Raw genomic sequence first — 19,694 nt, forward strand, 5'->3', positions numbered from 1 at the left:
AGACGATCGGGTAATACCAGGCGGGAGCAATAGGGTTCTGGGGTTCCTTCGGACCAGGCAGAGGCTGAGGGGGGCGTTCTGATCATTATTATTGTTCAGTTTGAAACGCGGGAGGACGGGTAGAGGCGTGGCTCTCACCGATCACGGGTGATTATGCTTTGTTGATGGGACGGCCCGAGAGATGAAACGCAAAATAATTTACCCGTATTGTGGAGCAGCATTCCCGCAGACAAATATAAGAGAGGCGAGTTGTTTGATCGTCGTCGATGGTGATCCCATCAATCAATCGACAGTTCCCGCATCCTCAAAAACGAACATCATCCTTTGGCATCCTTTGATCGCGATACACATCCTTCTTCGAACTTTCTATCGGCATCAGCTGCATATTTCCATCATCAAAACGCCCAAAAATGATGAACGACGTGCTCCCCCTTTCACCGAGGACGACCTCCTTTGGATGTTCGTCCTCCTCGACTTCGATGTACCATCAGCATCAATCCTCTTCACGGTCCTCAAAATGTCGACCACCACCTCGACGTATAAACATCATCAAGTACTTTCCTGCAGACAGGGAAAACTCCCCGTTGAAGAGTCCTTGGGATTTCAGCACGATCCCTACGCCTTACCGGACTTATACAAACATCGACGCCGGACACGTCAAGCTAGAGATGGGATTCGGACGATCAACTTTGCCGAGAAGACGATCTCGTCGACTGTGAGCATGAATCTTGAACTCATAACCCGAGACTGTTACTCACGGCACCTGCTGTTTGGCGTGATTGTCAACAGACGAAACATTCTCCTGCTCATCACGGTCACCATCGCCTTGTTAACAGGAGCTGCGCTCTACGACCGTGTCTCCACGCGACAATCCCTTCGATGGGGTCTCGACCTCGTCGCTCAGTCCAACGACCTCGACCCGCAAGCATGGCTAGGACCTCAGGCAAGAGGGAGGTTTGGGCTCAAGGGCAAGGCCGCAGAAGATATGATGCGGAGCGAGGGTCAGGATGTTGGGCAGGAAGAGGACTTCGGCGAGGACATCGAGGACGACTCAGGTTCGCCACTCATCATCGAGGCTGAACAAATAGAACCGGCGGTTATCGAGCTAGCTACCAAAATGGACGAGGATGAAGTACCTGAACAGGCCGATCTGCCGAGAAGGGCGAACGCGAACCGGGAAGTCTCCGAGATCCCCCAGGAAGAACGATGGAGCCTGGTCAAGGGGCTTCGGAGGTTGGCAGAGAGGATGCCTAGACGATACCCGGCCGAGTGAGTTCGGAACGGTTACCTTTCGAGCTTGTCTGATTCTAATGATCTGTTACTACGTAAATATGGACCATCTATAGCAAAGGGATGAAAGAGACCCGAGCATGGAACGTTCCCCATTACAAGCGCCTGCACAACTGTCTCCTGACCTCTCTCGGCGAGGAATACTTGGCACAGACATCTTACCTCGAGTTCGACGCGGCGGATGAAGTCGTCAAGGATGAAAAGCTCAGGAGTTTGGCGGTTTGTGAGAAGGAGGAGCTGAATGTGGTTATCGGTGGGACGTTTCACTTCGGTGCCCGACACTTTGGCCGAGTAAGCGGAGAGGATATCTGGTACGTCATACCGGTTGTGGAGTATGCAGAAACAATAGAGGCTAACAGAAGAGCCGATGAATAGGGCCAGGTCGACAATCGATTCGTACCAGTCATTGGGGTACACGTTCCTCTACGCCTTCGAAATCATCGAATCCATGGAGATCAACCTCGAGATCCCTTCTCTCGTCCACATGGTCATGGCCGAAGCGGGTCACATCAAGGATTGCGTCAACTGGGGTATCCCGGGCAAGGAAAAGAAGCTCTCTCTGGCGGACATTCAACAAGGGGGAAAGGCCGTACGGTGGGAAGTCGAGAATAGGAAGACTGGCGAGGTCATGGTTCTAAGCAACTCTGAATGGGAAGAACAAGGCTGGAGCATCGACGATCCCGAGGTACAAGAGACGTACGAGACGGTACCCTTTGGCTTCACCAGGATGTACGGACAGGTATTCAGCGATAAGCCTGGAAAGTTGGACAAGAGCTCGCCTGATTACGAACCGCACGAGAATTGGCGGTGCGTCAAGAGCGAAGGATTTGAAGAGGGATTGCCGATCTGGAAGATGTTTTCCTGGCACTTTTGGGAATCTCCCGCGCATCCTGTAGGTAGGAAACGGTTGGCTGGCGTTTGCGACATGTGCGCTGACGTCTTAGTCAATCTTTCCAGCTTGGACATCAATTCACGCTTGCCCCGGAAGATTATGCGCGATATCCTAGCCGACAAGGAAAGGAGAACAACCTTTATATCGGTAAGCATACCGAACATCATGAGGGACTGGAGAACCGGAGGCTGAACTAGAGAGCGCTTCCCTGCAGGCTATTCCATCGAGTCCTATTGCGCCAATGTCCAACCGGAGGCGGACAGAGAACGTCGAGCGTACATTCTCGCCAAACACGCTTCCTACTTTGAGCCTCCCGCTTACAAGTACTCGACCGACGTCTTTGAGCGGATCAAGGGGTCTTCGGGGATCGACTTCATCGCAGGAAGTGGAAAGCAGGGGGATCAATTGCCGGACGAGGGGATCGAGAACATGGGGATGATGCCGAGCGAACGGTTCGTCCAGGAGTTGGGCAGGAGCCAGGCATTGATGTGAGTACAAACGGGTGTTTGCTGGCGCATCGTTACGACGACCTGACTTGCCGTCTTCTTTGGTGTAGCGGTATCGGCAAGCCTATCATTAGCCCCACACCTTACGACGCGCTATGCATGGGAGTGCCTTTCATCAACCCGGTCATGCAATGGTCGACTGAAAATCCTGAAGACCGTTCTTTGTGGACTTGTGAGTCTTGCCGCCCGCTTTAACAGTCGAAAAGGAGCGTGTTCTGACACGACGGTTTCTAGGGCAACACGAGGGTCTGGCGAATGTCGAGGCCCCTTACGTCTACACTGTAGTGAGTTTGCTAAACGTTGTTAGCTGACAAACCCGTTACAAACCCGAGACCGCGATACTGACGGCGACGGGATTTTTTTTCTTGCCATTCAGAAACACGGAGACGAGCCCGCTTTGGAGCGAGCTGTTCTGCAAGCCGTGAATACCCCCATCGATCGCTTCATCCGTGAGTCGATCTGCCGTCTACGCAACCGGGTAATGTCGAGGACGTTTGCTCACCCGGAACCGCCGTACGCAGCTTCGACAATGACGACCCGAGCCAACGATGCCAGACACCGTACACTGTCGGATATCGATTGGAGAGCCGTTGCCGCATCTAAGCCACTGCCTGCTGATCTGGCGGTGAGTCCTCGCTCTGCTCCGGGTGCTTTTTTCGGTTTCCCGCTACTGTACCTGCAGGCGCTGATCGACGGCCCCCGACCTCGCCTTTTCGACATACGTATAGCATTGCGCGATTTGATTGCAAGTCCTTGTTGATTGCAAGCAATTCGATAGCGTCGAGCATGTTGGATTGCACGAAGAGGATGGGATCAGTCCCCTGCCGTCGGAGGCGATGTGGAGGTGCGGGACTACCGTGCTTCGCCCTGCCAATTTCGAGACATGTGCTCACGCTACTGCAACTGGAGCGCTACGAGCGACGGATAACGGTTTCTCCGGCGGCCACCGCGGAGGAGATTTTGGTCGTCTAGCTAGTTAGGCCTCCGCTTGGCCCGCTTTGTGCGCGTCGAGATTGTAGCAGCAGATCCTGGTTTGTGATGAGCAAGCTGTTCACGGGCTTAGCAATGCACAATGACATCCCCCCAAACACACACATACGCACTAGACACGGCATACACGGCTCCGAAAGAGTGAGACCCACTTTTCTTCAGTGTTGGTAGAAAGAGAAGGCGGATCGCTCGTATTCCCGATCGTCGTACAATGCCTCCTCATCTCGCTCGTACGACGTCACCTCATCTACCGTCTCGGCCGTATAGACGATCTTCACCTATCAACCGAGACGATCTTGACCAGCAACAACGTCCTATAAGGTCGAGCGATCTCACCATCGAGCAAGCCCTCGCCGACAAGGAAACGGCCGCGGCAGTTGCGGCTCTGACTTCGGTACAAACCCAACGATTCTTGCGCTCTGAGAACAGAGACAACTCGCCTACAGAGGATCGATCGAGAGAATCGAGTCGGGGCAGATCGTCCAACATGGAGGGCCAACACAATCCTTATCAGTACATGGAGCAGTCTAAACCTGCCGTGGACTCGTCCGGCAACGTCATAGGAGATGTGGATCCCTGGGGTAAAGCGCCGCCATTTCAATACGGCTCGCCTTTAAACTCTCTCGAAGATATCCCCAACTTTACCAAGACGTACCATGCGATGTCGGAACAGAACCACATGAACATATCAGGGCAGGTCAGCGGTTCGTCCATGGGAGAGCACGGCCAGAACAAGAAACGTAGGATCGACCCACAGGACCATCTACAATCCTATACACCACAATATGGTCAATACCAGTCCAGCAGCAACTCTTCATCCCATCATCTAGGACGTTTACCCACATTCACCGAGCCTGGGCAAAGCAGTAGCAACGCCAGCGTCGACGTCAATAACGGTGCACACAACTCTTACGACGCCGAAGACTCTGATCCGTCCGATCCGAACGACCCTAAACGTCGCAAAGTCCAGCGAGCTTGCGACTTGTGTCGAAGGAAAAAGATACGGTGTGACGGAGCGCACTCGTCGAGGAGGAATAAAAAGTGCAGCAATTGCGTCGAAAGCAAGACCGATTGCACTTACGTGGAGGCGGCCAAGAGACGAGGTCCGCCTCTGGGGTACATCGAGACGCTCGAATGGAAGGTCTCCAAGCTCGAAGCTCTGGCTCAAAAGGTAAGTGATTGTCAAGGAGAAAGTCGAGGTAGTCGGCGAGCGAGGCTGATCCATTGCCGCGGTGTCTTGCTATATCAGCTCAAACCATCGATCGATATGACGAGCGAAGTAGGACCCTCGATCTCCCGCGATACCTTTGACCTCGACCTGTTCAAGATGGCCTTGTTGTCTCTCGACATCCCGTACAACCCACCGTCCAGCCGGTCGAAAGGTTCTCGAGCTGCAGCTTCGAAAGACGCCAACTCGCAACGAAGTCGCAAGAGCGGCAAGGACGTCCAGGAGACGGCAGAGGTCGGCACCGCAGCTGCACAGACTGCTGGAAGCGGAATACCTAAGGGCGAAACCTGGGAAGACGTCAAGGCGGCTTGTCATCAGAACATGCAGATCTCAGTCATGGGGAGCGACCTCCAACATCCATCTTCAAAAAGCACGGACATGATCGGTTGGTCCACACCCGAAGTGCCGAAGAATAACACAGCGCCAACGCCTACCAAGGAGGAAGAACAAGAGCATGAAGAGAAAGAAGAAGCAGAGACGCAGAAGTTCGTTGATCAGCTAGCATGTCAGAATCCTTCAGAGGGATACAGGTATTTAGGAAAGAGCTGTGAGTTGGATGTGAAAAACAGTTATGAAGCCGTTCCCACAAGCCTGATCTGGATGCATCTGGTAGCGGGTGTGCAATTTCTCAGGTCGGCTATGGATTACAAAGCCGCTATGGCAGGAGAGAATGCGGGAGGTGCCGACTCGAGGCGACTTCGGTACTGGGCCCTGCCCATTTGGGAAGCCAGCACTGCTGAACACAATGGGACAAGCATCGATCTCTCTCGCTGGCCGAAGCCCGAGCTGGCACAAGCGTTAATCGATGCCTACTTTCAGCACGACAATATCACCTTGCCGCTCTTGAACAGGATCATATTCCAGAAAGACTTCGACAAAGGTCGTTGGAAAAAGGACATCTCGTTCGCCCAAGTCTGCTTGCTGCTGTTCGCCGTCGGTTCGAGGCATATCGAGCATCCCGACGTGTATTGGCATGCAGGCGACGAAGCGGCCGGACGTGCTGCTATGGCCGACATGGAGATGTACCGACATTCAGCCGGTTGGCGCTGGATGGAAGCCGTGGTCAAGACCGGAAAGTCATTCTTGAAGCCGGCCACTTTGGAGGATTTGCAGATCGTGACTGTGAGCATAATCAGCAGGATAAGTTGGCATGCCAGTCTTATGCTGATGCCCATTCCAAGCTATAGCTATGCGCCGTCTTCACTTTGCGAAGCGCAGTCTTCTCCACGGTATGGGCAGTAGTCGGAATGGGATTGAAAAGCGCGATAGTTAGTAGACAGTTTCTCTTCTGTCATCTTACACAAAAGCCTCCTCGTTGATGAGAACTCATCCGCACTGTAGGATATCGGGATGCACACTCGCGTCGGTCTGCAGCGGTGTTCATCCGTTGCCGAAGCAGAGCTATACAAGAGGACGTTCTGGACGCTGATTACACTCGATAGAATGAGTTGTGCTGCCATGGGGAGGACGCTGTCGCTACGAGATGAAGAGTGAGTGCCATCGGAGACCGTTGTGGTCGGACAGCGTGTTCACTTACAGAATGATCTACCTTGGACAGTTTCGACGTCGATTACCCACTTGATGTCGACGATGAATATTGGGACACGGGCAACCCGAAGACCGATTTTATTCAGCCTGCCGGAAAGACCAGCAAAATAGCCATGTTCATCTCGTCTTTGAAGCTAGGACGCATTACGGCCTTTGCAATCATGAATGTGGTGGGTAAACTCTCGAATGCGCAATCGCGGCGGCGAGATCACGTCAACTAACTGTCTGTTCATATTCCTGTAGTATACTGTCAACAAATCTGTGCGTGGAAAAGAAGCCGAAAACCCGGAATACCAGAAGAAACTTGTCGCAGATCTCGACAGCGATCTGTACGCGTGGCTGGATTCTGTCCCCTTGCATCTCAAATGGGACCCGGAGCGCACCGATCCGATCTTTTTCCAGCAGAGCGCTGTGCTGTACGCCAATTACTACTTCGTCCAGGTTCGTGCCGACTTCGTTGTTGAGAAGCGAAGACCTGAGGACATGATACTGACCGAAATGATTCGCCATCTCTGTACAGATTTTGATCCACCGACCGTATATTCCGACCGGTCGTACAGCTCCCAGCGTGGCAGCTTTGGCTCTCCCGTCCCTGGCCATCTGCACCAACGCCGCTCGCGCGTGTGCTCGGATTGTCAACGCGTCCTGTCAAAGGAATCTCATTCAACATCAGTTGTGCATGCCCGCATTCACGGCGGCGATTGTTCTGCTGATCGGGGTCTGGGGAGGGAACAAGTTGGGGTCCGCGGGAGGAGACAAGACATCGACATTAGAGGACGTGAGAAGTTGTCTTAGGTGCCTCAAGATGAGCGAATCCTGGTGAGTAGCGGGTGATTGTCTCACCCTCACTGAAGCTGACCCCGGGCCGGCGATGTCCTTAGGTGGCGGGGTGCTGGGCGGATGCGAGACATCCTGATGGAACTCGCAAACTGGTCAGACACGTCGATCGATACCCCTACCCCGGGTCCATTCCACGACCCACAACGAGGCAGGACAGCCATGGGATACCGGACCGAGCCATCTTCAGAGACTTCATCTCCCCTAGGTCCCGGCCAGAACGCCGCGCGTCCCCGGTCTGATATCGGGCTCGATCTGATGTCCGGTGCCAGAGACCCCGCGGTGGTGGCTACACGGCCCATGTCTCAGCCTCCTCCTTCGAGCGCCGGGTTCACAGGCGAGACAACCTTTGTCCCGGAAGATGTCAGTCTCCCGTGGTGGTTCGTCTCACGTGAGAACGGAATTCAGGGTTTGGAAGGGGCCGTGAGCCATCCTATGATGGCGTCCGGAGCGACGGCGGTGAATCAGAACATCAACGGGGTCGATTACCTGCCAGATACGTTCGGCTTCATGCCTCCGCCTCAGAACAATCTTGGTCGTGTTCCCCTCGGCCCGAACATGAACCAAAGCATGCAGAACAACCGTTTCCAGCCGATGAACTTTGGTTCGCCTGCAGGCGGGTCGGGTAACCTTGGTTATGGACATGGTTTCGGGAACAGTAGCAATGGCAACACCAATATGCCTCCTCCTGTGACAGGCACAACCTCTGTGCCGAATGTCTCGAACGAGTTTTGGTCCATGCAGGATCCAAACGCTCTGGAGATGAGCGGTGTTCTCGCCGATATCTGGAGTATGGCTCCGTCGACGTTCGAGTGAGTGCACTGAGTCCGAGTAGCGGCCACACGTGCGTGCAGACTCGCTAACCAGTGCCGTCTCTATCTCCCTTGCCTTTTAGGATGGATCAATGGTCTCTCTACTTGTCGCAACCGCATCCGACCGAGGGAACGCCTAGCGTACCTGCTCAAGGCTTTGCGCACGAACCCTTTTTCGGGTAGACGCAAAGTAGCCGGGTCGCAACGCAGCTACATTCGGAACTGGGTCTCCTCTTTCATTCTCGGCCTGTCGCCGTCCTCTGATGTATCCGTAGAACATATACCCCCATCTCTCGCTCGCATCAACCACGCCCGCATGCATCATGAAGTGTCGCATCGTGTCTCTCTCGCGATCTCCATGTCTCGCAACGCCAGATCTCGAGCAGATCAAGCTCAGAAGTGGCTTGACGGCTTCTTGTTGGTGGCTGTGGCTTTTTCGGAAGCAAGCAGAACGCGGCGGATGTAAAAGAAGTCGAGGCAGGAACGACTTTGACGTCATTCCACATGGCCTGGCTAGTCCTCGGGGCATTTCGAGCTTCTTTGGCTTCCTGCTCGTACAGGTACCGCCCCAGAACAGGGGCGAACGTAGGGCTAAAACTCTATTCCGGTCGATGGGTCCTGGTGTTCCAGTGAACCTCGTGCTCGTGATCAGTGGCTTGCGCCTTGAGTCGGTTCCTTTTTGTCTCGATGTCGGAGAGGACCCGACGATCAGGACGAAACCGTAACCATCCAACGGCAATCTTGGTTGCGTATCCGGTCGTACGAGTCAGGCGAGGTCCTGGCGGACGCCTTTGGTGTTTCGCATCGGTGCTCCTTGCTGAGCTCGAGTACGCTTCCTGCCTCCGCCGTCTCGAGGTTACAACCGTTTCGTACGGAATGTTACAGCGTGCGTCGCTCACGACCGGGCGAGGTGGCATCAAACCGTGCGGCCGGAAGGCAGAGGCTTTTCGTAGGCTGAAGGAAGTTCTACCTCGGTGGATGGAACTGGTTTGATGGTTCTGATTGCGGCTACGGCGGTAACGAATGCTGGCTCGGAATGTGGTTTCGCGGTCACTGAAGCCCGAGGCGATGGCTTGAGGTCGAGTTCAAGTTGAAGGTCGGACAATTTTGAACATGAATGCGGATGGCAGGATGATGAGCTGCGTGTACACCTTTTACACGAGCTGCGTTGAGAATGGTATATAGTCAGACGGGTTGCGCGTCGGTCGAGTCTCGTGATGGAAATGGAAGGGAGGTCGTTTCATCCTGCACTGCCACTGTTTCCCCCGAATATCACCAGAAGCTAGAAGCTAGAAGCTGAACAACGTTTGAATCCAACCGAGCCCTTCCGAACCTGAAATAACACACTATACACACTCTTTCTATCGACGCTCGATACCACTCCGCCGAACCGTCCTATACGCACTTCAATCGCTGGACGCCGACTCGTCCGCCCGCTCCCTATCGATTGCAACCAGTGTGAGTCTTCGAGCAAATGGAATTCTACGGCTCGAAAGTTGGGAGATCCCTAGAGATCTGTCTTGCGGGAACCCTTTACGTTACGAGACTGGCACGAGAAAGCTGACCACCTCCTTGCTCTCCCCCGCCTTCTTCCTAACTCGCGCGGCCCCTATTTCATCAACGCGTTGCATCCGGAACTCTCTTTTGCACCACGCGCCCGGACCGGAAAATGGGATCTCGCGTGCTTTCTACGCTTTCCGGCCTCTATCCGCCGGATTCTATCCCTGTCTCACCCTCTCGTTTTGTCTCTCTCGATGCCGGCATCCTCGTTCTTACCGAACCGAATCCTTCGTCCTGCTCCACCCCCTGACCTCGCTCGGGCACTTTCGCGTGTCTCTGATCTCTGGAACCTCGCACATCACATCACATCACCCATCATCCACCTTCTTGGCTCGCGCTTCGTCTCCCTTGATCGTTTGCACCGAATGTACCGGTAATCGGAAAATCTTGGACTACGACATCATCATCATTGCTCCAATCTCCGCACGGCGGCCCTCTATAAAATGGTCGTCGGGTCCCATCGAATGCCTTCGCCGACCGACTCGTCCGGACCACCTCGACGCTTTCCTTCATAACTCTCTGGATCTCTGAACGACAAACTTGCGACGATCACTCCAACGAATTCACGGATCTCGCCATACGAACGCCCCTGTCCGTTTCAATCGGATACGAAACCGAACAGAAACTCTCTTTTGTGCCTCCGGACAACCTTGACAGCCTCGAACCTTTTTGTTCGTTCCTCGACTGCCACCTGGAACGCCCAACCGCCATCCGGTAGATCTCTACGCTCTTCACGTCACGAGGTAAGCCCCAGTTCCAGCTTCAGCTCCAGCTACAGCTACCCCTTCGAATCAATCCTCGACCCCCTCCCAACTCCAACTCTTGACGAGAGGAGGTCGACGTGAAAAAAAGCGTCCGGATCAATCTTATTCCTACTCGTACCGACTTTGGTCTCGACGCCCCAAAAAAGCCAGGTCGTTGGCAAAAGACATATCACCCTGCCCATCCATCCATACTATCTCGGATCCCTCCCTCTCGTCGCTCCTCGCTCGTCGGGCCCATCGACATCAGTTCTAGAGTTGGGTCCGGTGCAAAAGACCATATTCGACGACAGGTTCCTGACAGCATCCCTTCTTCTTATAAAAACCTCCTCCATCTCGCTTCACTTTACGAACGCCTTTCCGGATCGACTCTCGGTTTCTATTCTGTTCTCCTCTCTCAAAACATCACAACACCAATAATACCAAACACGGCGTACACGACACCACCACTACAGCTCCACTCGTCGATCCGAATATAGATAGACCCCTATCTTGAAGACACGTTTCTCCCTCCTTTCCTTTGATCGGCGGTTCAATCTATCACGCATCATCCACGCATCCGGGCACTCCACGCCGCAAGCAACAAAGCGATCACCCTCGAAACGTCAAACTTTTGAGGCCGATCGTCATCGGGTTTCATACTTTCGATACATATTTTATTCGATCACATCATCCGACATCCTTTGGAATAAAAGAAACATCTCATCCAAGGTCATGGTGAGTATTTAAAGACGGGACGCTCCCTCGGCCTTCCTTGCACGTCAATACTGACTCGACTCCTTTCGACCCCCCGCTTTCATTTCAGTCCCAATCCACCAACGACACCACCACCACATCATCTTCAACCCCTTCATCCTCACAACCGCCCTTCATCTCGATGGACTCGTCCCCCGAAAGCCCAGCCATGCCATCCATCATGACCGGCACTGAACTCGCCAACGAGATCAGCATGCAAGAGTCGCGAATGTCGATCGCCTTGCCCCTCCCGCCCCTTTCGCCAGGACGTTACCCGGCTTCCCCTCCTTCCACCCCGCCTTTGCCGCAGTTCAGCAAAGAGTATCAGTCCTTTGTATACAGCAAAGGGTTGGCTACTCAACAGCAGGGACAGTATCTGGGAGCCAATGCTGGCAGTAGCATACAAGAAGGGTCGGCTCGGGAAGTAGAGCTGCAGAGGGAGAGGATCTTGTCCGGTCAGAGCTCTACCGACAACAACGAGACCGTCGCTGCTTCTTCTTCTTCGGCGTCTGGCGAGAACATCGCAACCACCTCTTCTCCCACGCTACTCCTACCTTCCCACATGCAACGCACCACTCCCCGCCCGGGGTTCGCTCGTCAACCCCTCGTCCGACAAGCCAGTCATACCGTCAGCTTCGCCGACGACGTCGAGCACCCTGAATCCGTGCCCTCAACCCCCAAGGGACACCCTTCCACCGGCTACGGTAACGGTAGCAGGTTTGGGGGTTATGTCGATCTGGAGAGGCATATGCAGCAGGTGGAGTTGGGCAGGGCCAAATTGATGGGGTATCTCGGAGGTGGTGGGAGCGGGCTGGCTGCGGGGATCAAGGGGAGTGGGAGCGAGATCAAGCGGGGCAAGGTGAGTCGACGGTCCTAGTTTTCTTCCATCACTACATGAGCCTCGAGCTGATCAAAGACATCTTGAATCGCTTCCTAGATCTACCGACCGACACAACACTCGCACACTTCTGCGCTCGGTCCATCGGCAGCTACCACCCACAAGTTCCGTACTACCATCTCCTACCTCTCTCGTATCCCTAGGAAGTTCCGATCCATCCTCGCCGGGGTCGTCCTCTTTGTCTTGTTCGTGACCGTGCTCTCGAGGTCGACGGGCAAGGCAGAGGAGGAGAGACAGATGGCTTCGAAGCGGTATGCGAGCGGATTACAAAAGGCGTTCGTCATCGGACAGGGTGAACTGGACGATGTGAGTCGAGTTGTGTTGAACGATATGCCAGTGATGCGGAGAGCTGACTGTTAGAAACTCGATCTGCTTGCCTGTATTGCAGGTCGCACGACACCCTGATTTCCACCTCGCGCCCAACGAGCTGGACCAGGCCAAGGACGCTCAGCTCCTCGATGCCATGCAGGCTGAAGATATCGCTGATGCCGCTCAGGACACGCAATTCGAGCCCTCGACCGCTCACTCCGAATCGTCGGAATACGAGTTTACGTTTGCCAACAAGAAGGAAGAGATGGCGGCTTTGGTCTCGTTCCTGACGTCGACCAGCTCCAACGCGCTTCCTCCTGTCGATCCTTCTATGCCCCTCGATCCTCGTGAGTAGTCTGTTCTTCGTTTCCACCTACTGCGCCGCGATATAGCACGCTTACCAATTGTCACTGCTACGTTATAGAACTCGTCCTTGAGTTCGACTACACCAAGGTCGAGACCGCCCGTGAGGACATGGCCCAACTCACCGAGGACGTCTTTAGCCTGTTCCCCGTCATCATGGTCGGACGCATGCGAGACCCTCATCACCGAGAGATGCTCAGGATCATGTCTCAATACACTTCGAACCCGCCTCCTCTCGTCATCGAGGTCGACCAGCGTCGAGATGCCGAGACGCTCGTCCCCCTCCTCGCACGTCTTTTGGACACTGACGAGATGCCGCAGGTGATCGTCATGGGCGAAGCTGCGGGTGGACACAAGCAGCTCGGTCAGCTGCAAGAATCGGGCGGGGTCAAGGAGTACTTTGCCGGGTTGGGTGTCGAGATGAAGGACAAGAAGATGAAGAAGAAGCCCAAGTACATCAAGGACGCCGAGAGGAGGGAAAAGGAGAGGATCTTGGGGCCGAAACCCATCATGGCGGATGAGCCTCAGGTTCAAGCTTGATGAAAAAGAGAGCGAAGTTTTGGAAACGGACGCTCCTTGAAGCATACTTTGATCCTTCACCGCCTGCCTCTTGTTGTACAACACGCACATACACATACACCTTCCCGGGACCTCACTCCCTCCCGGTCGAATACGCCTACCACATCCATCACATATCAAAACCCCGACGGAAATTACGCGGTTGCATTTGTACATGTATCAGACATTTTGTACATCAAATAGATAAGCCCTGAATCGACAGTCTTACGATAGCATGCCATAGACCAAGCTATACATTTTTAATTCACTGGCATGATCTTGGGACGGGTTGGGTAGTGTAATTCAGGGAGACCTTGCGCCAGCATTGCCGCAGTTCTGCAGATCACGTGATTGCGATTGGAGGTATGCGATGATGCAGGTAGATGGGCATCCGACTATATTGTCCATGACGTCGAGCATTTGTGGCGCAGTATCTTGGTTTTGACGAGCAAGGCGCCATGATGTGTTGCAAGTGTTGCGTGCATCGAGTTGATCCGTCTCATGATATCGATGTAGATGCCGAGATGATGATGCCGAGATGCCGACAAGTGACGACGCGAGCGAGCGAACGAGAGTGGAGTGGAGCCGAGGAGGACAATCGCCACTCGTATATACTCATCGACATCGACATCGACTTGACCCCTTTGATCTCTGTCAGATACTCATGCACCACCGTCTAGTCAGACTGCACGCACTCACCTATTCGAAACCATGAGTGCACCACCGGGAGGCCTGGCCTCTCGTATCCTCAAGCCGTTCCTCAAACAACTCTCTCGACAAGCCCGTCGATCGCCCCCTTCATCCGCCCGACCTACATCGTCTTCTTCTTCCAAGACTTATGAAGAGGCCAAACAATACGCCAGGGAGGTATGGAGGAGCACGTTTGGGCAACTGGAGCGGGAGCCGGTCTACGAGACCATCCCGCTTCGACGAGGAGGGAGGGAGATCGGAGGCAGGAGGTGGCCAGGACAGTACAGGGAATACCATCAGAGCCCTTCGTCCTCTATCAGATCGGCCCCGCTGACTCAATCCAGCCGATTGTTAGCCGGTCGAATCAGGCCCACGGCTCAGTTGAGAGGACCGGGTATGGTGAGCCATACCGGCCTCCATCCCTCTCCCGCGAGAACGTTTGCGACATACGGAGGTGGAAAGATGGCGCACGAATTTTACAACAACGTCCCTCTTGGGATGAGAGCTTTGGCCGATCGGATCAAGAGGCAAGACGGCGGCAAGGATCGTCGTAGGAAAAGGATCGTCAACGTTAAAGCTGGAAAATCTCAAATCCAGGCCAGCTTGAAGAAGTACGAGAGGTTGCATGGAGGAAACCGGTTCGCCCTCCTCGCCGGGTATGGCCAGGTTGCCGCTTCTACTCAAGCCGATGAACAAGAGAAGAAGAGACAGGCCGCGGCGGAAGAGTTCAAGAGGTACTTTGAGCTCGCCGTCCAGCCTACCGTAACGGAGATCGAGCATGCAGTACAGGATACAGACAAAGACGTTGCAAGGGCGGATCACAATCGGACGACTTATCTCTTACTCCCCCTGGCCCCGTCTTTATCTCACCTGCTCTCCCTCCCCGTCCTTCCCTCTTCAACCATCAAGAAGGACCAAGACCCCTACACAGCCCATCCGACCCCGGACCTCCTCCTCTCCCTCCTCCCCACTCAACAGGCATACGACCACCACGCCCGGACAAGACTCTTCCCCCTTCTCGAGGAGATCGGAGGACGGGTCTGGTTGAGCTCGGAAGAGGGCGGCTGGCTGAGAACGGATAGGGATGGGGTGGATGTGGACGTCGAGGTCGTATACGCCGCAGGAGGTCAAGGTCAACAAGAGGCAGAAGCGTTGAGGCTGGTCTTCCGCGGATGGAGCGAGGAGGGCGTGGAGAGGCTCGTCAACCACTGTCAAGGCAAGGCCGAGCCTGAAAGTCGAGGATGGTGGTACATCTACTCGGTACCCCATTCCCCTCACCGGGACTCGATGTCGACTTCGGCTTCGGCTTCGTTCGGAGAAGCAGACGAGATGACCGATTTCGCCCGATCTGGATACGCCTCGTCCTCGTCCGCATCAGCGTCGTCTATGGACCTCTCTAGCCTTCCTACATCGGGGACCCTCACCCCTCTATCCTCCTCTTCCTACGCTTCGTCCGTCTATTCGCACACGGACGATATCCCCACGCCTCTCCTCACTGAAGAGGAAGACGCTTGGAGGATGCAGATGCCGGTGTTGAGCGAAACGGGATCGGTCTTTACCTCCACCAGCGATGCTGGTTCGATCGCGGGCGAGAGTGAGTTGGATTGGGTAGAAGAGCGGGTATGGGCTGCCTGAGCTTGGGGAGACGCCCGATGATGACGATCAGATCGGACTTGCCCCGGTCGTTCTTTTCTATGTTCTTGTACACACGATACGGCTTGAAAGGCTCTGTTCCTTGTAAATGTCTGTTTGTTTCAGTCCTTGTGTGCCCTTTTGTATATATGTTGAGAATGCAAACCAAACTATACCGTTCCGTGAAAATGTAGGATGACAAAACAAGCCACTACTGTTTCATCGCTTCAGAACACATGAACAATACAATACACATGCGTCCCAATCGATTGACACTCTACCTAAAACCCCTAGCGTCGACGTCTTCACTGAGACTTTCCTTTCGAAGTGTTCGATGCAAGCCAATCGCAGATGTCCAGGAGGATCTCTTTCGTTTGCGATGCAGAACCAGACGGTTCGACGTTGTCGGTTCCGGGACGCTGATTCACAGCGATGGTTAGCCTGTCTGTGGTGACAACGAAGTCCAGAGTCGGGTCCGTACCAGGAAGCAAAGTACCGGCCTGACCCCGTCGCCGTTCTTGCTAGCAGCCTTGAGACTACTGGCGTACGCAAAGCCAGTTCCACCAAGGCCGGGGTTGTCGCACGAGCTAATCGCCTAGTTGCGGAGAAAGTCCTGTCAGATAAAAAGTTCTTGGGACGCCCGCCATGTACCATACCTGATGACCTCTGGTCTGAGTGAGATGTCGAACGAGTCCGTCCACATCGACCGTTGTGTGCCACTTGCGACCTTTGCCTTCCAGGCCGCGAGTCCCTCGAAGCGGGTTGATCATGGGCGCAAACTGTCCTTCCGCGTCGAGTTCATCGTAACCCATTCGTTCTTGTTATCGAAGCGCGAAGTGAAAGAGGTCAGCTTGCCGGATCAAATGTTGTCGAATTATGACCTACCCGCTCCTTTCGGGATTCGAGATTCGTTGCTCGAACCATGTCCGGGACCGACGTGAATCAAGAAGTCCCAACTGTGGTCCGCGTGAAGCTCCGCAACCTTTGTGGAGATGCCTTCATAGGTAGGCGGCAAGATGACCGTTTCGATGTGGAGGTCTCTCCCGCCATTGCTGGACGAACCTTTGACATCGGCAGAGACTAGTCCTTGCAACGTGCTCGCAACATCGTAGGCGGCCCAGTTGCCGGTGGTCTATAAGAAGCCACAATGACCGTCATGTGTGTGTGTCCTGCCTTGCGCCATGTCAATGTGCTTACGTTGAACCCAGTCAAGATGATCTTGATGGCATCTTGCTTGTCCTGGTCATCGAGTTTCTTCGTCATCTTGCGGTTCGATGAGAAGAGCGATTCCGGTTTCTGAAACCCCCTCCGGTATCTCAAAGCGCATGTATGGATCAGCCTCATTTATAGACACGAATCTTAGCAGATACCTGTGACCAAGAAGCATCGGTGACAATAGAGCGATCCTTTGATTACTCGTCATTAGCGCGATGCCACCTGCAGCCAGTGTCATCGCACGTTATGTTTTCGGTCACGAGTCGCCGCGAAAGGTCAATCGCATAGCATGTTCATCGCAATGTCGTCAAGGGGCCTAAGGGATACAATCGGCTTGCTTTATCGGTTCGCCATCGCAGCTCGTGCCGCATGAATCGCATACTCCTGTCGGAGCATGTCTGGTCAGCGTATGCCGTTCGCAAGAACGAATGAAATGGACTTGCCTTGTTGATCAGGTGACTGGTCTTTTCGATCAGTCCCAACATTTTGCCCAAGTCTCCACTCCACGCGTTCAGAATCTCATCCGGGTTGCTTCTCGGCGAAAAGCCGACGATACCAGCCGGTCGGTCGATCTTTGCCCGTACGACCTTGTCGGTCACCAATCGGCATAGTGTTCGCTCAGCTTCAGCCGCACTCAGGTCCAGAAGTTCCGTCAAGCGAGGCAACGTAATTTGGGTGTAGTAGGAAGCGACGACACGGATGTTCTGCATATGTAACAAGTCAAACATTGAGATACAGACCATTTAATGGTCGCGACGCCTGGAACTTACGTGTTCAATGACCCGTTGGTGCAAGGCGTTCCACCTTTTAGTACCATCGTCCGCCTCGCCTTCGGCAATTGACTGGCTAAACACAGAGCTCTCCCTCAGGGTGGGTCCATAGATTGCCTCGATACCAGGCCATCGCATCAGCTCCTTCGTGATGAAGCATTTCAGGAGCTCGCTGTAGACCGGAACAATCAAGTGTATGCGTGCATCAGTGAAAAGGTTGTACCTGATGTTTTAGTGAGATGACTGACTAGTGAAGCACGCATTTCTGTAACTTAGTGTTGGCGTATAGCTTGTTCAGCATGTCGTGTTGTTCATTATCGTAGGGTGCCAGAACGATAAAGACGATAATGTTTTCGATGGCCTGCAAATCACACACATGATCAGCACTGATTGTGACGACATGTCGCAAGCTGCGACGGACCTCCTTCTCCTTCTCGGGATCCGCCTTGACCTCTTCGGTGTCCCAGACCTCCTGATAAGCTTTGCAAGCATCCAGGTATTTGTCCTCATGCAGCGCCAGCTGGATGATCAGGTCGTAGTAGCGCAGTTTCAAGTCCTGGAGAAGATGACCGAATGGAAGAGTCAGTTAAAGTAAAATTATGGAAGACATGATTGGTTGTGAACATGACGACTTACCGCATTCTCCTTCTCCTTCAAGAAACCACGGTGGATTTTACGTCCTCCGACCCTGACCCTCGGCCACTGGTCACGTGTGCTCTCCAGCCTCATCTGATCGAGAATGCTGTATGTAAAGGCAGGTCAGCATGATACTCGGACATCGTGGCGAAACTGGTGGGCTTACAATTCCGTCTTTTCTCGCTTGTCCATGCTACTGTAGGTTTCGACCTAATGGATCGAAGCCAAACTTCTGGTTAGGAACTACCTCAAAGTGCACGCACACCTTTCCCAACTTACCTGAACGTCGGTCATCAAGTCCGCGGCCGCCTCCAGGTAATCCCTCTTTGTCACGGCATTCTTCCTCTTCTCCTTCTCTTTCGAAGATTCAGTCGATCCTGCTTTGCTCTCCTCGTCGTCTGATGGTCGAAGCGAAGGGATAGCCGTGGGTTTGGCTACAAGCAAGGTCACATTGCACAGAATGAGTCGAGTCCCAGTAGTGCAGGCGGACGAACTCTGACTAACCAGGCTGATTATTCGTCTCCGGCGCGCTTGCGGCTAGCTCTTCGTACCAAGAGGCCAACATTTTCGTCAATCTCGCACGTTGCAGCTCGAGGTAGATCTGAATGAGTCGTCATCAGTACGGATTGTTAATCTTCGATCGATCTCTGTATTTCTAGCTTACCTTGCCCTCGGTGATATCTCGCAGGCAGTCTACCAAATCCAACCACCGGTCTCCCTCACTATCCGCGTCCACGTACTTCCTCTCAATACGCCCCTTGCCTCCTTGAATCTCCTCCAAAATCGACATTGCCGAATCGACCATCCTGACGACGGCTTCTTTCAGCTGACCGTGCTTTCTCGAGTAGGTTGTCAGGGAAGTGATCAGCGTAGGGAAATGTTGGGGCAGGGAGGTGGCTGGTGGGAGGTTGTACAGGAGCTTAGGGAGATGAGCTAACAGTCGAGAGGTCGAGCTCAGATCGGCAGCCTAGAGATAGCCAAGTATGGCAGATTAGCGAACCAGTGGCTAGCTGTTTCGGTTCTTGCTCGACCTACATTTCGAGTCTGTTTCTCCATCGCCTGGAGCTTATCCAGTGTATCTTGCACCTTGCCATCCTGCTAACGACGATCAGAACCCATTCCAGAACAAGTGGTAATGAAGCAATCGTCAGGAATCTAAGTAGTAGATCACGAACGAGATCTTTCGTCATACCTTGACCAATCCTTCCAGCTCGGGGATGAGCGTATCCACCTCGGCGGTATAGTCCTTTTCCTGCTTTCGTGCTGCTTTTTCGGCCATCTTGCTATTCTGTATCTAATGTAATACGGGTTGAAAGGTGCTTATAGCGGTCTATGTCTATGTTGCCTTCTACCTTGTCCCGATAGCATGTTCATTGCGTTCATCATTGCTAAAGACGCTGGCGTCAGCGAAACGTCAGAGGACGGGATCGGAGATGAGACTCGAGGGGAACCATCCGGGAAGTT

General features: G+C 53.8%; 6 protein-coding genes across 6 annotated transcripts; 4 read left to right on the plus strand and 2 right to left on the minus strand.

Moving 5' to 3' along the window:
- Window positions 1-1,242: 1,242 nt before the first annotated feature.
- On the plus strand, window positions 1,243-2,972 carry HD553DRAFT_358927 (uncharacterized protein; the record flags this gene model as incomplete). The annotated part of the gene is made up of 8 exons (XM_046183925.1): window positions 1,243-1,269; window positions 1,347-1,601; window positions 1,666-1,810; window positions 2,063-2,182; window positions 2,248-2,329; window positions 2,397-2,670; window positions 2,739-2,860; window positions 2,923-2,972. Coding segments are annotated over exons 1-8 (1,071 nt in total), but the record flags the coding sequence as incomplete, so codon positions are not given.
- Window positions 2,973-3,740: 768 nt separating this feature from the next.
- On the plus strand, window positions 3,741-8,462 carry HD553DRAFT_315065 (uncharacterized protein). Its single transcript, XM_046180435.1, has 10 exons — window positions 3,741-4,849; window positions 4,928-5,453; window positions 5,520-6,028; window positions 6,094-6,174; window positions 6,248-6,396; window positions 6,465-6,624; window positions 6,698-6,895; window positions 6,975-7,273; window positions 7,336-8,103; window positions 8,187-8,462. Exons 1-10 carry the CDS (start codon window positions 3,890-3,892, stop codon window positions 8,284-8,286), a joined length of 3,750 nt encoding a protein of 1,249 aa, XP_046034952.1. The 5' UTR covers window positions 3,741-3,889; the 3' UTR covers window positions 8,287-8,462.
- A 2,878-nt stretch (window positions 8,463-11,340) lies between these two features.
- HD553DRAFT_325311 (uncharacterized protein) lies at window positions 11,341-13,269 on the plus strand (the record flags this gene model as incomplete). The annotated part of the gene is made up of 4 exons (XM_046181596.1): window positions 11,341-12,018; window positions 12,097-12,363; window positions 12,446-12,713; window positions 12,791-13,269. 4 exons carry the CDS (start codon window positions 11,341-11,343, stop codon window positions 13,267-13,269), a joined length of 1,692 nt encoding a protein of 563 aa, XP_046034953.1.
- Window positions 13,270-13,935: 666 nt separating this feature from the next.
- On the plus strand, window positions 13,936-15,859 carry HD553DRAFT_315071 (uncharacterized protein). The gene has a single exon (XM_046180436.1). It carries the CDS (start codon window positions 13,999-14,001, stop codon window positions 15,610-15,612), a length of 1,614 nt encoding a protein of 537 aa, XP_046034954.1. The 5' UTR covers window positions 13,936-13,998; the 3' UTR covers window positions 15,613-15,859.
- Window positions 15,860-15,914: 55 nt separating this feature from the next.
- Window positions 15,915-16,872, minus strand: HD553DRAFT_343934 (uncharacterized protein; the record flags this gene model as incomplete). Its single annotated transcript, XM_046182926.1, has 5 exons — window positions 15,915-16,028; window positions 16,091-16,204; window positions 16,266-16,426; window positions 16,495-16,741; window positions 16,807-16,872. The coding sequence occupies 5 exons, from the start codon at window positions 16,870-16,872 to the stop codon at window positions 15,915-15,917; spliced, it is 702 nt and encodes a 233-aa protein (XP_046034955.1).
- Window positions 16,873-17,052: 180 nt separating this feature from the next.
- On the minus strand, window positions 17,053-19,563 carry HD553DRAFT_76134 (PCI domain-containing protein). Its single transcript, XM_046184474.1, has 12 exons — window positions 19,423-19,563; window positions 19,266-19,328; window positions 18,895-19,197; window positions 18,735-18,831; window positions 18,510-18,664; window positions 18,397-18,440; window positions 18,231-18,336; window positions 18,016-18,150; window positions 17,843-17,955; window positions 17,595-17,766; window positions 17,268-17,528; window positions 17,053-17,208 (listed from the first exon to the last, which is right to left on the minus strand). The coding sequence occupies exons 1-12, from the start codon at window positions 19,507-19,509 to the stop codon at window positions 17,164-17,166; spliced, it is 1,581 nt and encodes a 526-aa protein (XP_046034956.1). The 5' UTR covers window positions 19,510-19,563; the 3' UTR covers window positions 17,053-17,163.
- Between the last annotated feature and the right edge of the window lie 131 nt (window positions 19,564-19,694).

The sequence above is a fragment of the Filobasidium floriforme genome, assembly GCF_021052385.1.
Source record: "Filobasidium floriforme strain CBS 6241 chromosome Unknown HD553scaffold_17, whole genome shotgun sequence".
Lineage (NCBI taxonomy): Eukaryota > Fungi > Basidiomycota > Tremellomycetes > Filobasidiales > Filobasidiaceae > Filobasidium > Filobasidium floriforme.

What these genes read in the sequence shown, in the direction of transcription:
- HD553DRAFT_315065 (XM_046180435.1), top strand. Translation starts at nt 3,890, where the DNA reads ATGCCTCCTCATCTCGCTCGTACGACGTCACCTCATCTACCGTCTCGG. An exon ending in CCTTTGCAATCATGAATGTG is followed by an intron (nt 6,625 to 6,697) that starts GTGGGTAAACTC and finishes ATATTCCTGTAG; the next exon opens with TATACTGTCAACAAATCTGT. An exon ending in CCAATTACTACTTCGTCCAG is followed by an intron (nt 6,896 to 6,974) that starts GTTCGTGCCGAC and finishes ATCTCTGTACAG; the next exon opens with ATTTTGATCCACCGACCGTA.
- HD553DRAFT_315071 (XM_046180436.1), top strand. Translation starts at nt 13,999, where the DNA reads ATGAGTGCACCACCGGGAGGCCTGGCCTCTCGTATCCTCAAGCCGTTC.
- HD553DRAFT_76134 (XM_046184474.1), bottom strand. Translation starts at nt 19,509, where the DNA reads ATGGCCGAAAAAGCAGCACGAAAGCAGGAAAAGGACTATACCGCCGAG. An exon ending in AGCTGGAAGGATTGGTCAAG is followed by an intron (nt 19,329 to 19,422) that starts GTATGACGAAAG and finishes GATCGTCGTTAG; the next exon opens with CAGGATGGCAAGGTGCAAGA. An exon ending in ACCAACGGGTCATTGAACAC is followed by an intron (nt 17,529 to 17,594) that starts GTAAGTTCCAGG and finishes TTACATATGCAG; the next exon opens with AACATCCGTGTCGTCGCTTC.